The following is a 14,772-nucleotide window of genomic DNA, read 5'->3' as shown; positions in this document are numbered from 1 at the left end:
TTCTGGCAGAATGGGGTGTTGGTGATTGTGTGTCCATGTTCTTCACATTTGGTCAAGAGGAAGATGCCATTGGAGTTGACTTTTCCTACTCCTTTGTTGATGGTTCTGTTTGACTCTGGCATCAAGTCCCTTCTGACTTTGGCATTGAAATCACTGAGAAGAAAAGTCTGTCTCCCTCTGGAATGGTCAGGGTTGGCATAGAATTCCTCCTTGGTTTCATCAGTGGTGTCAGGAGTCAGAGCATATATGCTGATGATAGTGGCTTATTGGCTCCCTGCCTATTTAAGATAGAAAGTCATGAGGCAATCATTAATTCCTATAGGGAACTCATTGAGTTGGTTTATGAGTTCAATCTTGATGGCAAAAACAAATCTGTGATGCTTGCTTTCTCCTTCCTGTTTACTCTTCCAAAAGAAGGTATAGCTACCTCTATGTTCTGTGAGCTGTCCACCTCCCACTCACCAGATCTCACTCAGTGCAGTGATGTTAATGTTGTGTTGCCTGAGTTCTTGAACCATAATTGTGGTGCAGTGCTCGAGGTATTCACTATTAGAATTATCCATGAGGGTCTTGATGTTCAGGTCCAAAAATTGATTGTGTCTCTTCATTGATTTCAACCACAGTAAACGTGATCCCACTGGACATGGTTATTCAGTCAGGAAGATGGTAAACAGGCTACGTTTAAGGAAGTTTTTCTAGCCCCCTCCTCATGTGGGATGAGCAGAGTGGACCCTGAAGAGGGCTACTCAGTCACAGTTACTACTGCCAAATCACATCCCTGCCTTATCAAAGTGTGGGATGACCTTCTTGTAACTGTTACCTTCATGCCAATTCACAACTCAGAGCTTGCAGACCTCACAATCCTGCTCCCATCTTCGCTAGCTTGTTGCCAAAGGGCTTTAAAAATGTACTGGAAAAGTCATTTTCATGGAAGGTGCCTGTGTGTGATTTCTTTTATTGTGGAGAAACTGGTGCACATCAGTTTCCACACAGTTCTTGACAGAACAGAAGCTTAATCCAATGGCAAGGAGGCCAAAATAACTGAAGATCTTGTTCCACTGCAGCCTTCATAGGCAATGCATAGCGGGGGCACAGAGGAACACGTGCCCCCTCTGGGAGCACTGGTAACACCCTTGAGAGTGAGCGCTGCGGCTGGTAGGGGAGCACAGAGAGTGCTCGTGCCCCACCTGAAATTGTCTCCACTGGCGGTGGAAGTCCCAACATTTCCACTGCCGCTGTGCCCTGGCACACTCAGCAACCAGCCGCTGGGGGACATCCCTCCCCACCCTGGTCATGCCTCACTGGTGCCCCCACAAACTCAGGAGGCACCAGTCACCCATGGCAGCCTTTGTCTGCCTTCACAACCATTTAGATTCTGCCAACTTCTTCTGCCTGCTCTGCCATTGAGGGCATGTAGATCCATGGTTAGGGGTTGGCCAGGCCTATTGCAATGGTGATCTGGACTCACCATGTCATAGAACTGTCAAAGGATATATGTAGCTTTTCAGGAAGGAAAGCATTGCCATCTGCTGCTCCTACCACATCCTAGTGATGCTGCTTGGTCTATGACTGCTTATTTTTCAGTTACCTCTACTTATTTCTCAGCTAACCTTCCCTGAAGATCATTCCTCTATCTACCACCTGTGGACATGCTGAGTAGCAGTACAGCTCTGCCACCCATAGAAATATGCCAATAAGTGATAGACAAAGCTTGTCGCTCAAAACAGATAATATAAGCAAGGTTATATTTTATTATAAATTGCTTATTGCTGCTGTCTTACAGTCTTAACTTATTAACTTACTAAAGCAACTTGATTTAATCTCCTTGGATCAGAAATCATGGTTAAACTTAATTTTCCTGATCAGAGCAGCTCCAAATACAAACTAGTAAATATAAAATTTCTGCTTCCCCTGTCTACCACCATCCACATGGAGCAGAGGAACAGAGACTTAGGGAAATGGTGGCTCCAAGCTTGCTGTTGGAACAATCAGTTTTAAGTGAGAGTCAGGAGGTGTGCTCCTTTTGTCTTAGTGAAGCACCCTCTGTCTCTGAGGTGCTAGGTGGAGCTGAGAGGAATTTGTCCAATGGTAAGCTGAGAGAAGTTGTCAGAAATTGTGTGTCGTATCTCACTCAATACTGTTGGTGGAAGTGCACATGTTGTTAGACACAAATGAGATGTCTCTAAGGAGAAAACAGTGTAGGTAGAAAGAATGGAAGGTCAATAATTGAATCTGGTGAGGTATGCCAGAGTTGAAACAGAGTTGGAAACACTACTGGGTGCATCTACACGAGATGCGCAGTAGACTAATTCTACTGCACATTAGCGCATCATGACAAAAGATCTGCTAACATGCTAATGTGCAGTAGAATTATTCTACTGTGCATTAATGTCACCAAAAAACTGTGTACCCATGCTACTGCATAGTAGTACTGATTACTGCATATTCAGTTAGTACCTGTTATTACAGGTACTGAACTAAATGTTCAGTAACCACAGTGTGTTAATGAACATGTAGGTGCACCCACTCAGAGGTAGAGAAAGAGAGATCGGAGTGCCAAGTATTATTACCATGCTATGGGAAGTAGAAACACATATACATCTGTGAAGGCTGTCCAGGATGCATTCCAGTAGATCAAGGATGCAACAGAAATTGCCTGCAGACCCTGTGCTGGTCAAAGTGGATAAAACAGGACCTCACTCAGCTTCTTCAGTCTCTGGAGAGTAAGTATAGGAAGTAGGCTGAGGCTAAGGCAGCATGTACTCCATATCCTTAGGCATCCTTTGTGGGAGAATGTCACAGCATCTAGGGGACCATTTGTCTTGCTTGAGCCAAGTGCTTTGAGGCTCCTCATTTTGCAGTTCTGTGCAGTTAGGAGTTACTAGAGTAGATGCCATACATGCATGGCAGGCCATGCAGTTTTGGGACCGGGAATTAGATCTCTATCATGCCCTACTTGGTGGTGCAGGTGGAACCCAGGCTCCCCCTGCATCGTCAAGATAAAACCAATCAGCTGATTACCAATGTGGTCCCTGACACCAGCGGACAATCAGCTTGGTGCACAGGAATCTATAAAACCATGTCTGATGCCCAACTGTAAAACCATGTGTACTGGACTCCCCATACACTGGGACCCCTCAAAACCTTATGTGCTGCACAGCTGGATGACCCAGGATTTTTCTCCAAATGAGAATCTTTTTAATTTTTTCCAAATGAGAGTCCTTTAATTCCTTAATAAATCCATTTATTGAGCATTACAGAACATCAACAGCTGATGTGCACATAGATATAATTTTAGCAAGCAAGCAAGTCAATTGTATACGTATATTACTAGTCCTATGAATACACTTCTCTGTCAGCTGGCCACGGGTGGTAGAGCAGGCAGGTTCCTTGAAGGGAGATCAGATATTTTCAGTTTCATACACCATCAGGATCAGAGAAGAGGAAGAAGATTTTTTCTTTTCAAGATGGTGATAATTATAGTCCTTTAGTCATGTAGCCACCAATTAGGTACATTTTTGTTTTTCATCAGCATGTTTCTAGTTTTTATAAACATCCCATTTTCTGTCTTCCTTTTATCTATCGATCCTCACCTTGTACCAGGAACTGTCTTGCTTCAGATATGGGTGAAATGTGTGCTAATAAACCATTTTCTCAGAATCTTTGCAAAAAAAAACAAGTTACATAATGATATTGCTTGTGTGCAAGCATGTTAATTCCATAGATGAACTCATGCCAAAACTAGGTCTCATGGGCCTAACAGATCATTTTCAGTCCTGTCAAGCATCAAAAGGCTAAACTGTCTCCACACTTTGACCTTACTCCATCCTGAAAAGTGACTGTTTAGCCCTACCCTTCAGTTCCTGCCTTTTAACCATCGCCGTGTACAAAAGAGCCTTCCCTCCAATCCTGTGGCAATGTGGTTTTTTTAAAAGCCTTCAGTGACGGACCTTACTGAAAGCTTTTTGAAAATCCAGGTATATTATGTTAACTGGATCCCCTTTGTCTACAAGCTTGTTAACATCCTCAAAGAACTCCAGCAGACTGGTGAGTCAGGATTTCCCTTTACAAGAACCATGCTGGCTCTTCTTCACCACATTGTATGTGACTGCTGATTTTTTTCTTATCTATAGATTCTACCAACTTGCCAGGGATGAATGAGACTCATGGGTCTTTAGTTCCTAGGATCACATCTAGAGCCTTTTTTGAATATGTGTAGGAGGATGGATAGGAAGTCTGTGTCAGAGGTAGAGATGCAATCCAGTGCTCCAGGACAGTATTTACTTCTCAGACATGTGACTGTCCTTTCTTTTCTTGCATTTCCATGCCATGTTCACTACATACTTTCCACCTTCTGCAGCAAATGAGGCAGAATCCTGTAGACCAGAGGTGTCAAGCCTTTGGACTTGATCCAGTCTGTAGTGCCACTCTATCTGGCCAGCTGGCTACTGGCAGAGAAGGGAAGTTGACAGTATGGCTAGGGGTCTACTGCATAATTCAGAGCATCTGGGCCCTAGTGGACATGACCTTCAGCAGCAGGAAGGCAAGAGAGAGCTGTGCTGACAGCTCAACTCACTATGTGGTTGCTTAGCCCATATCTGCTTGCCTTACCACTCCCAGCCCTCCACCATCCTTTTCTCCAGTCCAGATCTGCTGCTAACCCATGCAACATTTACCCTGGGACAGATCTTCCGCTATCGCTGCCACATACTATGTGTCATATCTGCTGATCCTACCACAGTTGCCCTATGCCCTGGGTTGTCCTGCAAGAAGCCCTGTATTCCAGATCCGTCTTGGGGCATGGAGTGAATTTGACACCCCTGATATAGGTGGTAGACTCCTTGTGATTTATTGTTTCTTTAAAAAAGCAAAAGAACAAATTTCAAATTCCATCTTGTAACAACATTGGACAATAGCAGCACGGAAATTTGTAGTCCCATTGTAATGATCTCTGCAATTTGAACCAATAGCAGAGGTATAGCAAGACAATTCTGTGCCCTGGCTAAGTGCAACCAACACCTGGAGTAGTACCAGCATGGCCTGCATCAACCTGGAGATATGATTTCAGGAAAACTCCCCCTTATCCCCAGAATGGAGCATGCCTGCTGTGGCCAGAATCATTAAAGATTTTGTGCAAGGTCTAGCAGGTCTCTACTAAGCCTGTGCAAGCTACCTTTTTTTTCAGATGCTCTTCACTTTGCTGAATGCAGGCAGATTTTCACGTGGATGGCAAAATATACATATATGAAGCAAGCAGCATCCCAAACAAATTTCCAAAGCATGAAGACACTAGAGCTTCTCAGACAAAAGGTCTCCAATATTTAAAATGGGAAAACACTATTCCTTATACTTGTTCTCAACAAAGCTGTACCATGTTGGTTGAAATCTTCCTAAACAAATAAGCCAAAGGCAGATATACAACATGGAAAATTTCAGCTCAAGCAGTTAAAAGTTTGGTACAGTTATAAGCTGGGATCCTGGTTTTCTCCATTTAAAAATAGCAAATTCTCTGATTAAAACACCCAAAATCTGCATTTTTCTGTGATTAAAATGAAACGTCTATCTATCTGTCTAGCTATCTATCTCAGTTGAATGGTGTTTTATTGATATATTTACAATGTTAAAGCAATTTGGAAGCCTACCAGTGCCTCAATCACTATAATAAAATAAATTCTAAATACCTATAAATAGTGTTTGATTTGGGGTTTTTATCATGGAAAATCAGAGCTTCACTCCTCAGGATTCAGGTCCAGCAGCTGCTGTCTCCCACCCACTGCTTTGTGGTGCTGAGCAGCGCTGATATGCCAGTGCCTTGCCCATGCCATTGCCCGTCACTCCCAAGCCACATCCCCCTAGCCCTGCTGGTGCCCCTCACTACTGACCCACAGCTCCCTGGCCCAGCCAGTGCCCTTCACTCAAAATCTATAGCCCCTTGGCCCTGCTGGTCCCCTCATTCCCAACCCACAACCCTCTGGGCCCTGCCAGTGCCCTTCACTCCTGACCCGCAGCCTCCCAGCCCTTCTGGTGCCCTTCGTTCCTGAACCACAGCTCCCTGGCCCTGCTGGTGCCCTTCACTCTCTACCCACAATGACTCATTCCCCCAGCCCTACTGGTGCCCTTTCTCCCAACAGGCAGCCCTCTACCCTGCTCAGGTGCCCATCACTCTCCCACCCACAGCCCCCTGCCCCCTCCCCAGCCCTGCCGGAGGGGTCCCCCAGCTGCCAGGGCTGTGGGGTCAGGGAACTGGGTCTTCAGCCCCCTGCCTCCCGTTCCCCCCAAGGAGCACCTGAGCCCTGGCTGCCATTCATGGGAGGCAGTGGCTGCTGCAGCCAAAGCACAGTGCAGAGCCCTGCTCCCCCTCCCCCATAAGTGGCATAGCTGGAGTGGAGCCTGTGGGAGGCATGGATGCAGGCTGCCCGCTGAGGGCTTGGGGCTCCTTCCCCCAGGGTGAGAGCCCATGCAGGAAAACAAAACAAGATGCAAAGGCTCAGTGCTACCACTGGGAGCCCAGCACTGCCATAGCAAGGCATTCCTTGCCCACCCAGCAGCAGCGGGGGGCACAACACTGCTCCACCATCCCCCCTGCTGCCGGGCAGGTACTGGGCAACTCACCATGGTGGTGCGGGGCTCCTGGCAGCAGCACCCCACCCCACTCTGCCCTCCTGCACCAGGTTCCAGCAACTGAGCTGTGGAGGCCCCAAAAGGGAGGGCAACAGGGTGAGGAGCCCTGAGCCTGCAGTGGCCAGCCCACATCAGGCCCCATCCTGTGCACAAATCGCGCGGGCATGTGCCTCTCATGCCTTCCTCTGGGAAGTGTGCTCAGTGGTGGGTAGCCAGCCCCATCCCTGCTACCCTCTGCCCCCTGAAGAGCCACCCACTCCCTAGCTGGGCCCTGCAGCTGCACATTCCTGCCCCAGACCCCAAGCCCTATGCCCCACACACTGCCCCAGCCCCAACCCTGCCCAGCTTCCTTTCTCTTTCCCTCATTATGGTAGCCTCAAACCTCTCTCCACCATGACTGAGCTGCAGGAGCTGCTCCCATGTTGCCTGGCTGCCATGTGCAGGTACACATGGCAGCCAGGCAGCGTGGAGAGCAGCTCCCACAGCATGCACACATGCATGTGGCACCCCCTGTCTGATCACCCTCCTCCTGCTCCCCCAGCCCCTTGCAGACTGGAACTCTGCCAGCCTGCAGAGGGAAACCTGCTCTTTTCTGCATTTTTCTCCTTTAGAGGAGAAAATCTGCATTTTTCTCCTTGAAAAAAGAAAATCCTTGTTTTTACATGTGGCAAATGGAAAACCTGGATCCCGGGTTATAAGCAACTGAAAATAGGATCATATGATACCAGGTGGTGCTTCCAGTTGTCCTTGGAATATCACAAGGAACATCATCAGTTTAATCTCATTTTGGATTTTCAGATTTTGATATCTGATCTCCAACCCAGGTACTTTGAGTGCTTGAGGAAACCAGGGTGATTCTGTACTGGCTGGGCCAGTCACACTGTGTTATAACTGGTACATCCTGCCATGTGAGCCTGGAGATGACTATAGGAAAGCTTTGGAAATTTAAAAGCATAAATCATTTTAAGTCCAGGCTATCCCAGGTGAGTCCCTTTGGGACCTGACGGCAAGAACAGCAGCTGCTGGAAGCAAACTGGAATGTGCCAGCTGCAATGTGCCTAGTGGAGACTGCCTGTAAATCTGTGTGTGTTATCCTTTCTAAAGGAACTGAATCCATGGAGAGAGAAATGGCACCTAGGGTGTTGTGGTGAAGGCAGGAGCAGAAGGTGAATTCCTCCAGCCCTGTCCCAAGAAGATAAATATGGGCTATTATAGTTCATTCTATAGATCCCAAATCAGGAGCAATGTAAGGCTTATGGGCGACTGACGAGTGAGCCCCCAAATTGAACAGCTTCAGAAAAATTGTTCAGGGGAGGAGATATTCAAGGCAGATCATATTGAGAGAATCAAGGGCAGAGTTTACTGGGAACTCTATGTATGGAAAGACCACAGGACAAAGCAGATGTGGGGAGGAAGTGGAGTCGGGGAACGGAGAACTTACTTTCCATTAACTGACTTGTTAATGCAGGACTTACTTTCCATTAACTGGCAGAATTTACTTTCCATTGTATGGAACTTACTTTTCATTAACTGGCTTGTTACTAGCTTTACAGTGTAGCATTTCCTAGTTCCCTACACACTGACACGTGTAATCTGCCATACAGATCTGGACAGAAGACAGGGCACTTTCACTCCATCTGCATTTTTCTGCCCCAGCTATGGCTCTGGCCCCTCACCTTACCCTGGGGGAGAAGTTGCCAGCATGGGAGGAAGGTTTATAGGTCAGGTTCTACCAGATTGGTGTCCAAACTCTAAAGGGGTTAAAAGTATGAGTTCTAGTTCTTTGAATTCCATCCTGAGTGAAAACATTGCTGTTTGTGGGCTTACTGTGCTGCCCTGAGATTTTCTTTGACAAGGGCTCCCACAGATCAAGTATATATTACACTGCATTTTATGTTGTGGTACCATGTGCCTGTCAGAGGTCTAACACTACCTGGGGTTGCCTATCATTTAACAATTCCAATAGGAAAAAGCCTGTGAAAGACTCCACAACTCCCTGAATGGCAAAAAGTGCAACAAATTGTCCAGGGCTCCCTCGCTCCAAACTTCTGCAATATCCCCTTCAATGTTTGGTTGAATCTTTCAGCCAGACCATCTGTCTGGGGATGATAAACTGAGGACTTTACTGAGTGGACCTTTAATAGTTCCCACATGTCTTGTAATAACCTTGACATGAATACTGTGCCCTGGTCAGTTTGTAGGTCTGTGCAAAGCGGCAAGTATTCACTTTGGATTCGGCCAGTTTAGAGGGACAGTGATTCAATTTAAAGATTCAAATCACTGTCCTGATTTGATTTGGCTGAATCAGATCTGAAGATTCGGCACCACTTCAGAGATTTGGCCATAGACTAAACAGGCAGCAGTCCTCATGACACTGGACACAGCTGTCTCCAGCTGGTAATTCTATTGTGGTGGGTGGAAGAGGAGGGAAGGGGCATGAGGGGGAAGGGGGGAAGATCAATGCCCCCACAGCGAAGGAGGGATTGGAGCTGGAGCTGGAGCAAACTGCCCAGCGAAGACAGGGGGCTGTGGGACTTGAGGAGGAGGGCCGGGGTGGGGTGGGCACGGGATGTGGGCATGGCAGCGCTAGGAGCTGGTGCTATGCCATGCTGCTGCCTCCCCAGCCGGGGGGGGGGGGGCGCAATGCGGGTGCGACTTGCTCCAGGCAGAAGGGAGCAAGCAGCAGCAAGGCATAGCCCCTTCTCCCAGAGCTGCCATGCCTGCATCCCGCATGCCTCCCCTGCACTGCCCTGGCTGGGCAAGTGGCAGCAGCGCCCACACCCTACGTCCCCCCACCCTGGCTGGGCAAGCGGCAGCAAGGCATAGCACCCGCTCCCAGCACTGCCGTGCCCACATCCTGTACCCCCCTGACCTAGCCGGGCAAGCGGCAGAAAGGTATAGCCCCTGCTCCCAGCCCTGCTTTACCCGTATCCCACGCCACCCTTTCCCCCCTGCCCCAGCTGGGCAAGCGGCAGCAGGGCATAGTGTCCACTCCCAGCACTGTCACATCCACATCCCATGCCCCCCTGACCCAGCTGGGCAAGCAGCAGGCGATGCCCTGCTCTCACTTGCCCAGCTGTGGAGTATGGCCTCAAACAGATAAATATTACATAGATGCACTCCCCTTTTTAGAAGTCCTCCTGGTTCACAAACTGCTGATGTATAGGGTCTTTCTGGTCCCTGAATTTACTAGCCACGTTACAGGGACATCACTTATCTTGACAGGCACCATAACCCTTCCAATTCAAGTCCTTCTTTGATGGCCCCAACATAGGTTTGAGTATACAAACGTCCATCTAGGAGCAGTCTCTCTAATCAGATGTTTCACTGTCAGGCTACTAGCCTGCTCCAATTTTCCCCTCTTCCCCCAAGTGGTCCTTCAGAGGTAGGCTGCTGGCTTGCAGTCTTGGATGAGATTGAAGTGGGGCCCCAGATGGTGGCGTCCCAAACCAAGTACCCCATAAAACCGCAGTTGGTCTCTTCCATGGCCTCAGCCTCCAATAATTTGGTCCCATTGCATCCCCCAAGTATCTTTACAGTCCAAATCCACCTCCATCAAGTTTTCAACCATATGAGTGGCCTCATCCAGACTTGTTTTAGTAGTCCCAGCTCTGGAGTCCCAACAGGAGCATGAAGCAAAACTGTTCTAAAGTTGCTACCTCCACTGTTTCAAATGATGTACATGATTCCAGTTTAACCAGAGGATGAAGAAGACTTTCATTTTTGGGGTGATTGCTCAGGGCAGTCAGGATCAAATGCCTCCTGTCCAAATCTGAGTCAGTGTGCATCTCCTCTGTTTTACCCAGCTGGTCCAATATGGCTGCTTTAGGAGACCTATAATCCTGAGCCAAAGCAGCCCTGAGGCTCCTAGAAGTTGTCTGAGCTTCCCTGTAATAGCTCAGAGTCCCTACGGTCACTGGTATGTGTCTGCAAGGTCTCTAGGTCACCTGTTCACCTCGTCTTCATGAGTACTATGCCCTTCCCCATCAAGGAATAGGGTAACACACCAATCTGCATGAGGGTCTTCTCAAGTTACCAAAAATGCTGCATAAATTCCTGCTGCTCCTGCTGGAACTCCTGGTGTTGTAGCTATAAAGAAAACAACCCAACCAGAACATGCTACCTTTTGGGCAGTAGGAGAGAGGCCTCTCTAGGCTTGCATTTGTCTAGCACTACCATCTATCCCCCACTCCCTTGCATTCTTCCCCTGGGGCAGTGAACCCTCAGTTTCCCCATACTTATGAACTATTCATCTGTTTCAGCTGGCTCCCAGCCTTCCAGCCAGACAGACCATTAACTGCTGACCACTTGCAGCTGGGTTTAAATCCACTGAAGGTTGAGCACCTCCTTACTGCTTACCACTGCATGCCTTTGCCATGATTTTATAGTGCTCCATATGGAGGACTTGGCAGGGGGCATGCCTACAGCACCATGCCTGTAGCACTACATTTTTGTAATGCTTCAAAGTGTTGCAGCACTTGTACAATGACAAATACTACATGTGTCTGCAGCCTTGGTAGCCTACAGTACCTTTTACCACCTCTCTCTCATTTAGCTCCCAATTACCTCCAGTACTTGGCTGTTGCAATGAATTCTTCTGTCATCCCTGACGTCCCTGCACATGGAACTGTGTCTATATTTATTGCATCTGCGCCCATGGACATGCTTGCTGCAGGGAACATTTTACTTTATATTTAAAACATATATTTTCATGGAGTTTAAAGCATATTTTTGCTGCTGTTCTTCAAGTCATCCTGGAATGGGCATGGTCCCCCAGCCCCAATTAGAGGACAGTGGGTAGGAAACAAAGGAATTTTGCACCCTTCCAGAATCCTCCTTGCTTCTCTGCCAGTGCCGCTGTTTGGGAGGGGAATGCTGAACTGGCAGTGGGCACCTGCAGCTCTCCACCCTGAACAAAAGCAAGTAGCATCAGTATGGACTAAGAGCTCAGATTGCTTTGTTCATCTTTGCCATGTGGCTACCACATACTTCCATGTTAAGATATTGGTTGGTATATGTGCACAGTTTTTTCACTTTCATTGTAGTCCCTTTGGCAGAACCCAGAGATGGAGCTCCCACCAGTACTGCAGCTCATTAAGCAGCTGGCTATTCTGTCTGTGAAGAGATGATGCTGGGATTTAATCATGATCATATATTCTATAATTGTATGATCATAGAATCATAGAAAGGTAGGGGTGAAAGGGTCTCCAGGAAGTCATATAGTCCAACCTCTGGCTCAAGGCAGGCTCACCCCTATCCAAACCATTCCATACAAATGCTTGTCTAACTTATTTCTAAAAATACACAAACAGGCCTATTGCACAGCTACAAGACACAGTCCCTCAAAATAACAGGAACATGTGAATTAACTTGCCAGAGGTAAAGCAGGGGGACAAGGGCACCATCAATATCCTGCTGTGCAAAATCCTTGAGAAATCCAAGGAAGAGCACCACACCTGCCACTCAACAGGAGGAAGACTTCCCTCCCAATACACCTTGTCTGTGCTGATCTGACCATGGGGTTACTATCCTTCCTAATCCCAAATATGGCAAGTGGTCTGACCCTGACTGAGGGGAAAGACCTAATCAAGAAACTCTGGGTTTTAGGTTCAGCAGGAGCATTGATATACCCAAGTTAAAATCTCCAGACTGGCTGCAAGCAGCACACAATGCTGCTATGGAAGGTGAAAAAAAACCCTTACATCTGTTGCACCAGGAGGGGGAAAAAAATTCTTCCTGGCCCCATGTGGCAAGCTGCAAAGTTTGGAAGCATGGGAAAAACTAAATATCCTCCATTGTTTGGCTGCATTCTCCTGCCATTGAGCATTGTCCTCTCCAGGATCCACCTGCTCTGGACTGCAGAATGTTTCTTGTAATCCCAGCGATCTCTTTACCACATGCTCCAGGCATTGCTACTCCTGAAGATCCTGCCTTAAGCAGGAGGCTGAACTAGATGACATTCCATTCCTGCTTCCCTATGATCATCCTTGATCAATGCTTATCCAACCTCTTCTTGAAAATTTCCAGTGAAGGAGATTCCACGATTTCCTCAGGCAGTCTTTTCCATTGCCTCACTATTCTAACAGGAAGCAAAACCTCTCCAGATTTAAATTGCTTCACCCACTGTTAAAGTTGGAGCAGTTTTGCTACATTTGCTGTTGTTCCCTGCTTGTCCACAGTAACACTTAGAATGTAACAGCTACTGCCATTTTGATGTTTGCCTTTAGAAACGGTTTCAGATCTACATGTGTCTATACCCACAAGTATTTTAGTGTCAGCACAAGACATGTAAGGGCCCTGAGGCACAAAACAGTGCTAAGAAGTAATGCTCTGTACTGGGACTAGGAATTTGTAGAATAAGCTCCATTCTCAGGACCCTCACTTCAGACCCGGGAGTGAAAGTAGCTAGCACATTCATGTATTTACAAAAATAATGTGTTCAAGTGTTGCAAACTCCGCTGAAGAGAGAATGAATCCACGGGGCCCTTGGAAAGCAGAGTGGAAACACATGGACTGAATATATGAAATCCTATGTGAAGCACAAATGGGATAAGGGTTTGTAGAGCGGGGGCCCAAGATCAACTGTGAGAAACACTGGTCTCCAGTGTTGAGTGCCTCGTTATAGAAAGCTCCTGATAGCTGAAGGGGCCTATGTGAGGGAAGGATTAGGGAACCAATGTTTTGTGAATGTGGCAGAAAAAGCAAACTGTAAGTGTGCCACTCCCACAGGAGCAGAATATCGCTATGCAGTGCCAATGGAATCAAGGTGGGGGAACTGGCACAAAGGAGTGTGCCATGTGGCCTGAGTGTTACTCCCATGAAAGGAAGCTCAGCAAAGGGAAATTTGGAACATCAAGGCAAGCTTGTGTCAGCTGACCTGTCCTTTGGAGGGCTCTCACTGGGCATTTGGGAAGTTGCCCATAGTGATTGCTGGCACCTGGTTCATTTGCTGGAGGGAGGATCATGGAGGCTGTGTGCTGGTCTGGAAAATATATCACTCAGACAGTACCTTAGCTCCAGCTCCTGATTGCCTATGCCTGCTGGTACATGGTTTCACAGGCCCCTACGACAAGGTAGAGAGCCTTGTACCTTGATGCTGAGAATGCCGTCAGTGCCATAAGGAAAAATGAACCCACACACTGGTTCTGGTAGAACAATTCGTGAGACTCTAAAATAAAGGCCTGATGGGTCATGGGCCCAGTTCATACACCTTGCTTTAGCCTGCCTTTCCTAGTTTGAACCTACATTCACCCTGAAACAGCCCTATCCTGAGCAAATACTGTGAAAGCTGGCAGGACATCCTCAGCCGTAATCTCCATGGCTATGCATTTACCACCTGCCTTTTTTGCAGTTTTGTGGGTGGCTAACCAGTGTTGACCACGAAGCACCTTGCCACGTTCCTTCCATACTTCTGTCTTGGCCCAAGGGCAGAGAAAGGTCAAAGTCCCAATATACGAAATCGGGAACTGGAGAATACTAGGATACTTTCAGCCCAACTGTGAGCCTTCACAAGTACTCAGGGTAGGTTCTGTAGCTGGAGGGTCCTAAATGCACAAGGAAGGCTGCTTAGGTCCCAGAAGGATGCTCAAACACTCTGATCTGGGACTCTTTTCTTCTTAGCTGTAACCTGACCTGTCCACCTGGTCAGTATGGAGCCAACTGTGCTGAGTTCTGCAGCTGCCATGATGACACGTGTGATCCCATGACTGGAGCCTGTCACATGGGTGAGTGCATTGTTTTTGTCCTTGGCTGTGTGACAAAACCCCTTCTGTTATACTTGTAGTAACATAAGAGCTTTTGCGGCTTTCAGGTGTCCTGACAATCCACTCCCCTGGCACCCTAGTTTTCAACAACTGCCCAGCTAGAAGAGCCAATTAAGCTCATTTGCTTCCTGATCTTCCCAATTCTTTCTTCAGCCTCTCTCCCTGAGAGTATTGAGTCCATCTTTTTGGTATCCTTGAACCAGGTAGGAGTTCCCCCACCAATCAACAACTGCATGTGCCTACTAGAACCACACTTCTGGCCTCGGCACATGTACTGCGTAGGGCTCGTGCAAACCAACCACAGTGAGGCATCATTATTTCCCTTAGCTGAGTCATGCAGGAAATAGTCTAGTTACACTGTGTATATGTAGGAAGACCTAAGCTTGGA

General features: G+C 47.6%; 1 protein-coding gene across 1 annotated transcript in view; it reads left to right on the top strand.

Annotated features, from left to right (window-relative positions):
• Nucleotides 1-14,772, top strand: part of SCARF2 (scavenger receptor class F member 2) — a 179,215-nt gene that overhangs the window by 62,272 nt on the left and 102,171 nt on the right. The window contains exon 7 of the mRNA XM_090062358.1: nt 14,242-14,345. Coding sequence (XP_089918484.1) covers nt 14,242-14,345 — 104 coding nt within the window. The remainder of the gene's footprint in view (nt 1-14,241; nt 14,346-14,772) is intronic.

The sequence above is a fragment of the Crocodylus siamensis genome, chromosome 9 (assembly GCF_052110815.1).
Source record: "Crocodylus siamensis isolate JL-2025a chromosome 9, ASM5211081v1, whole genome shotgun sequence".
NCBI lineage: Eukaryota > Metazoa > Chordata > Crocodylia > Crocodylidae > Crocodylus > Crocodylus siamensis.
Note: the sequence above shows the minus strand (reverse complement) of the source record. Positions and strands in the feature narration are given on the sequence as shown.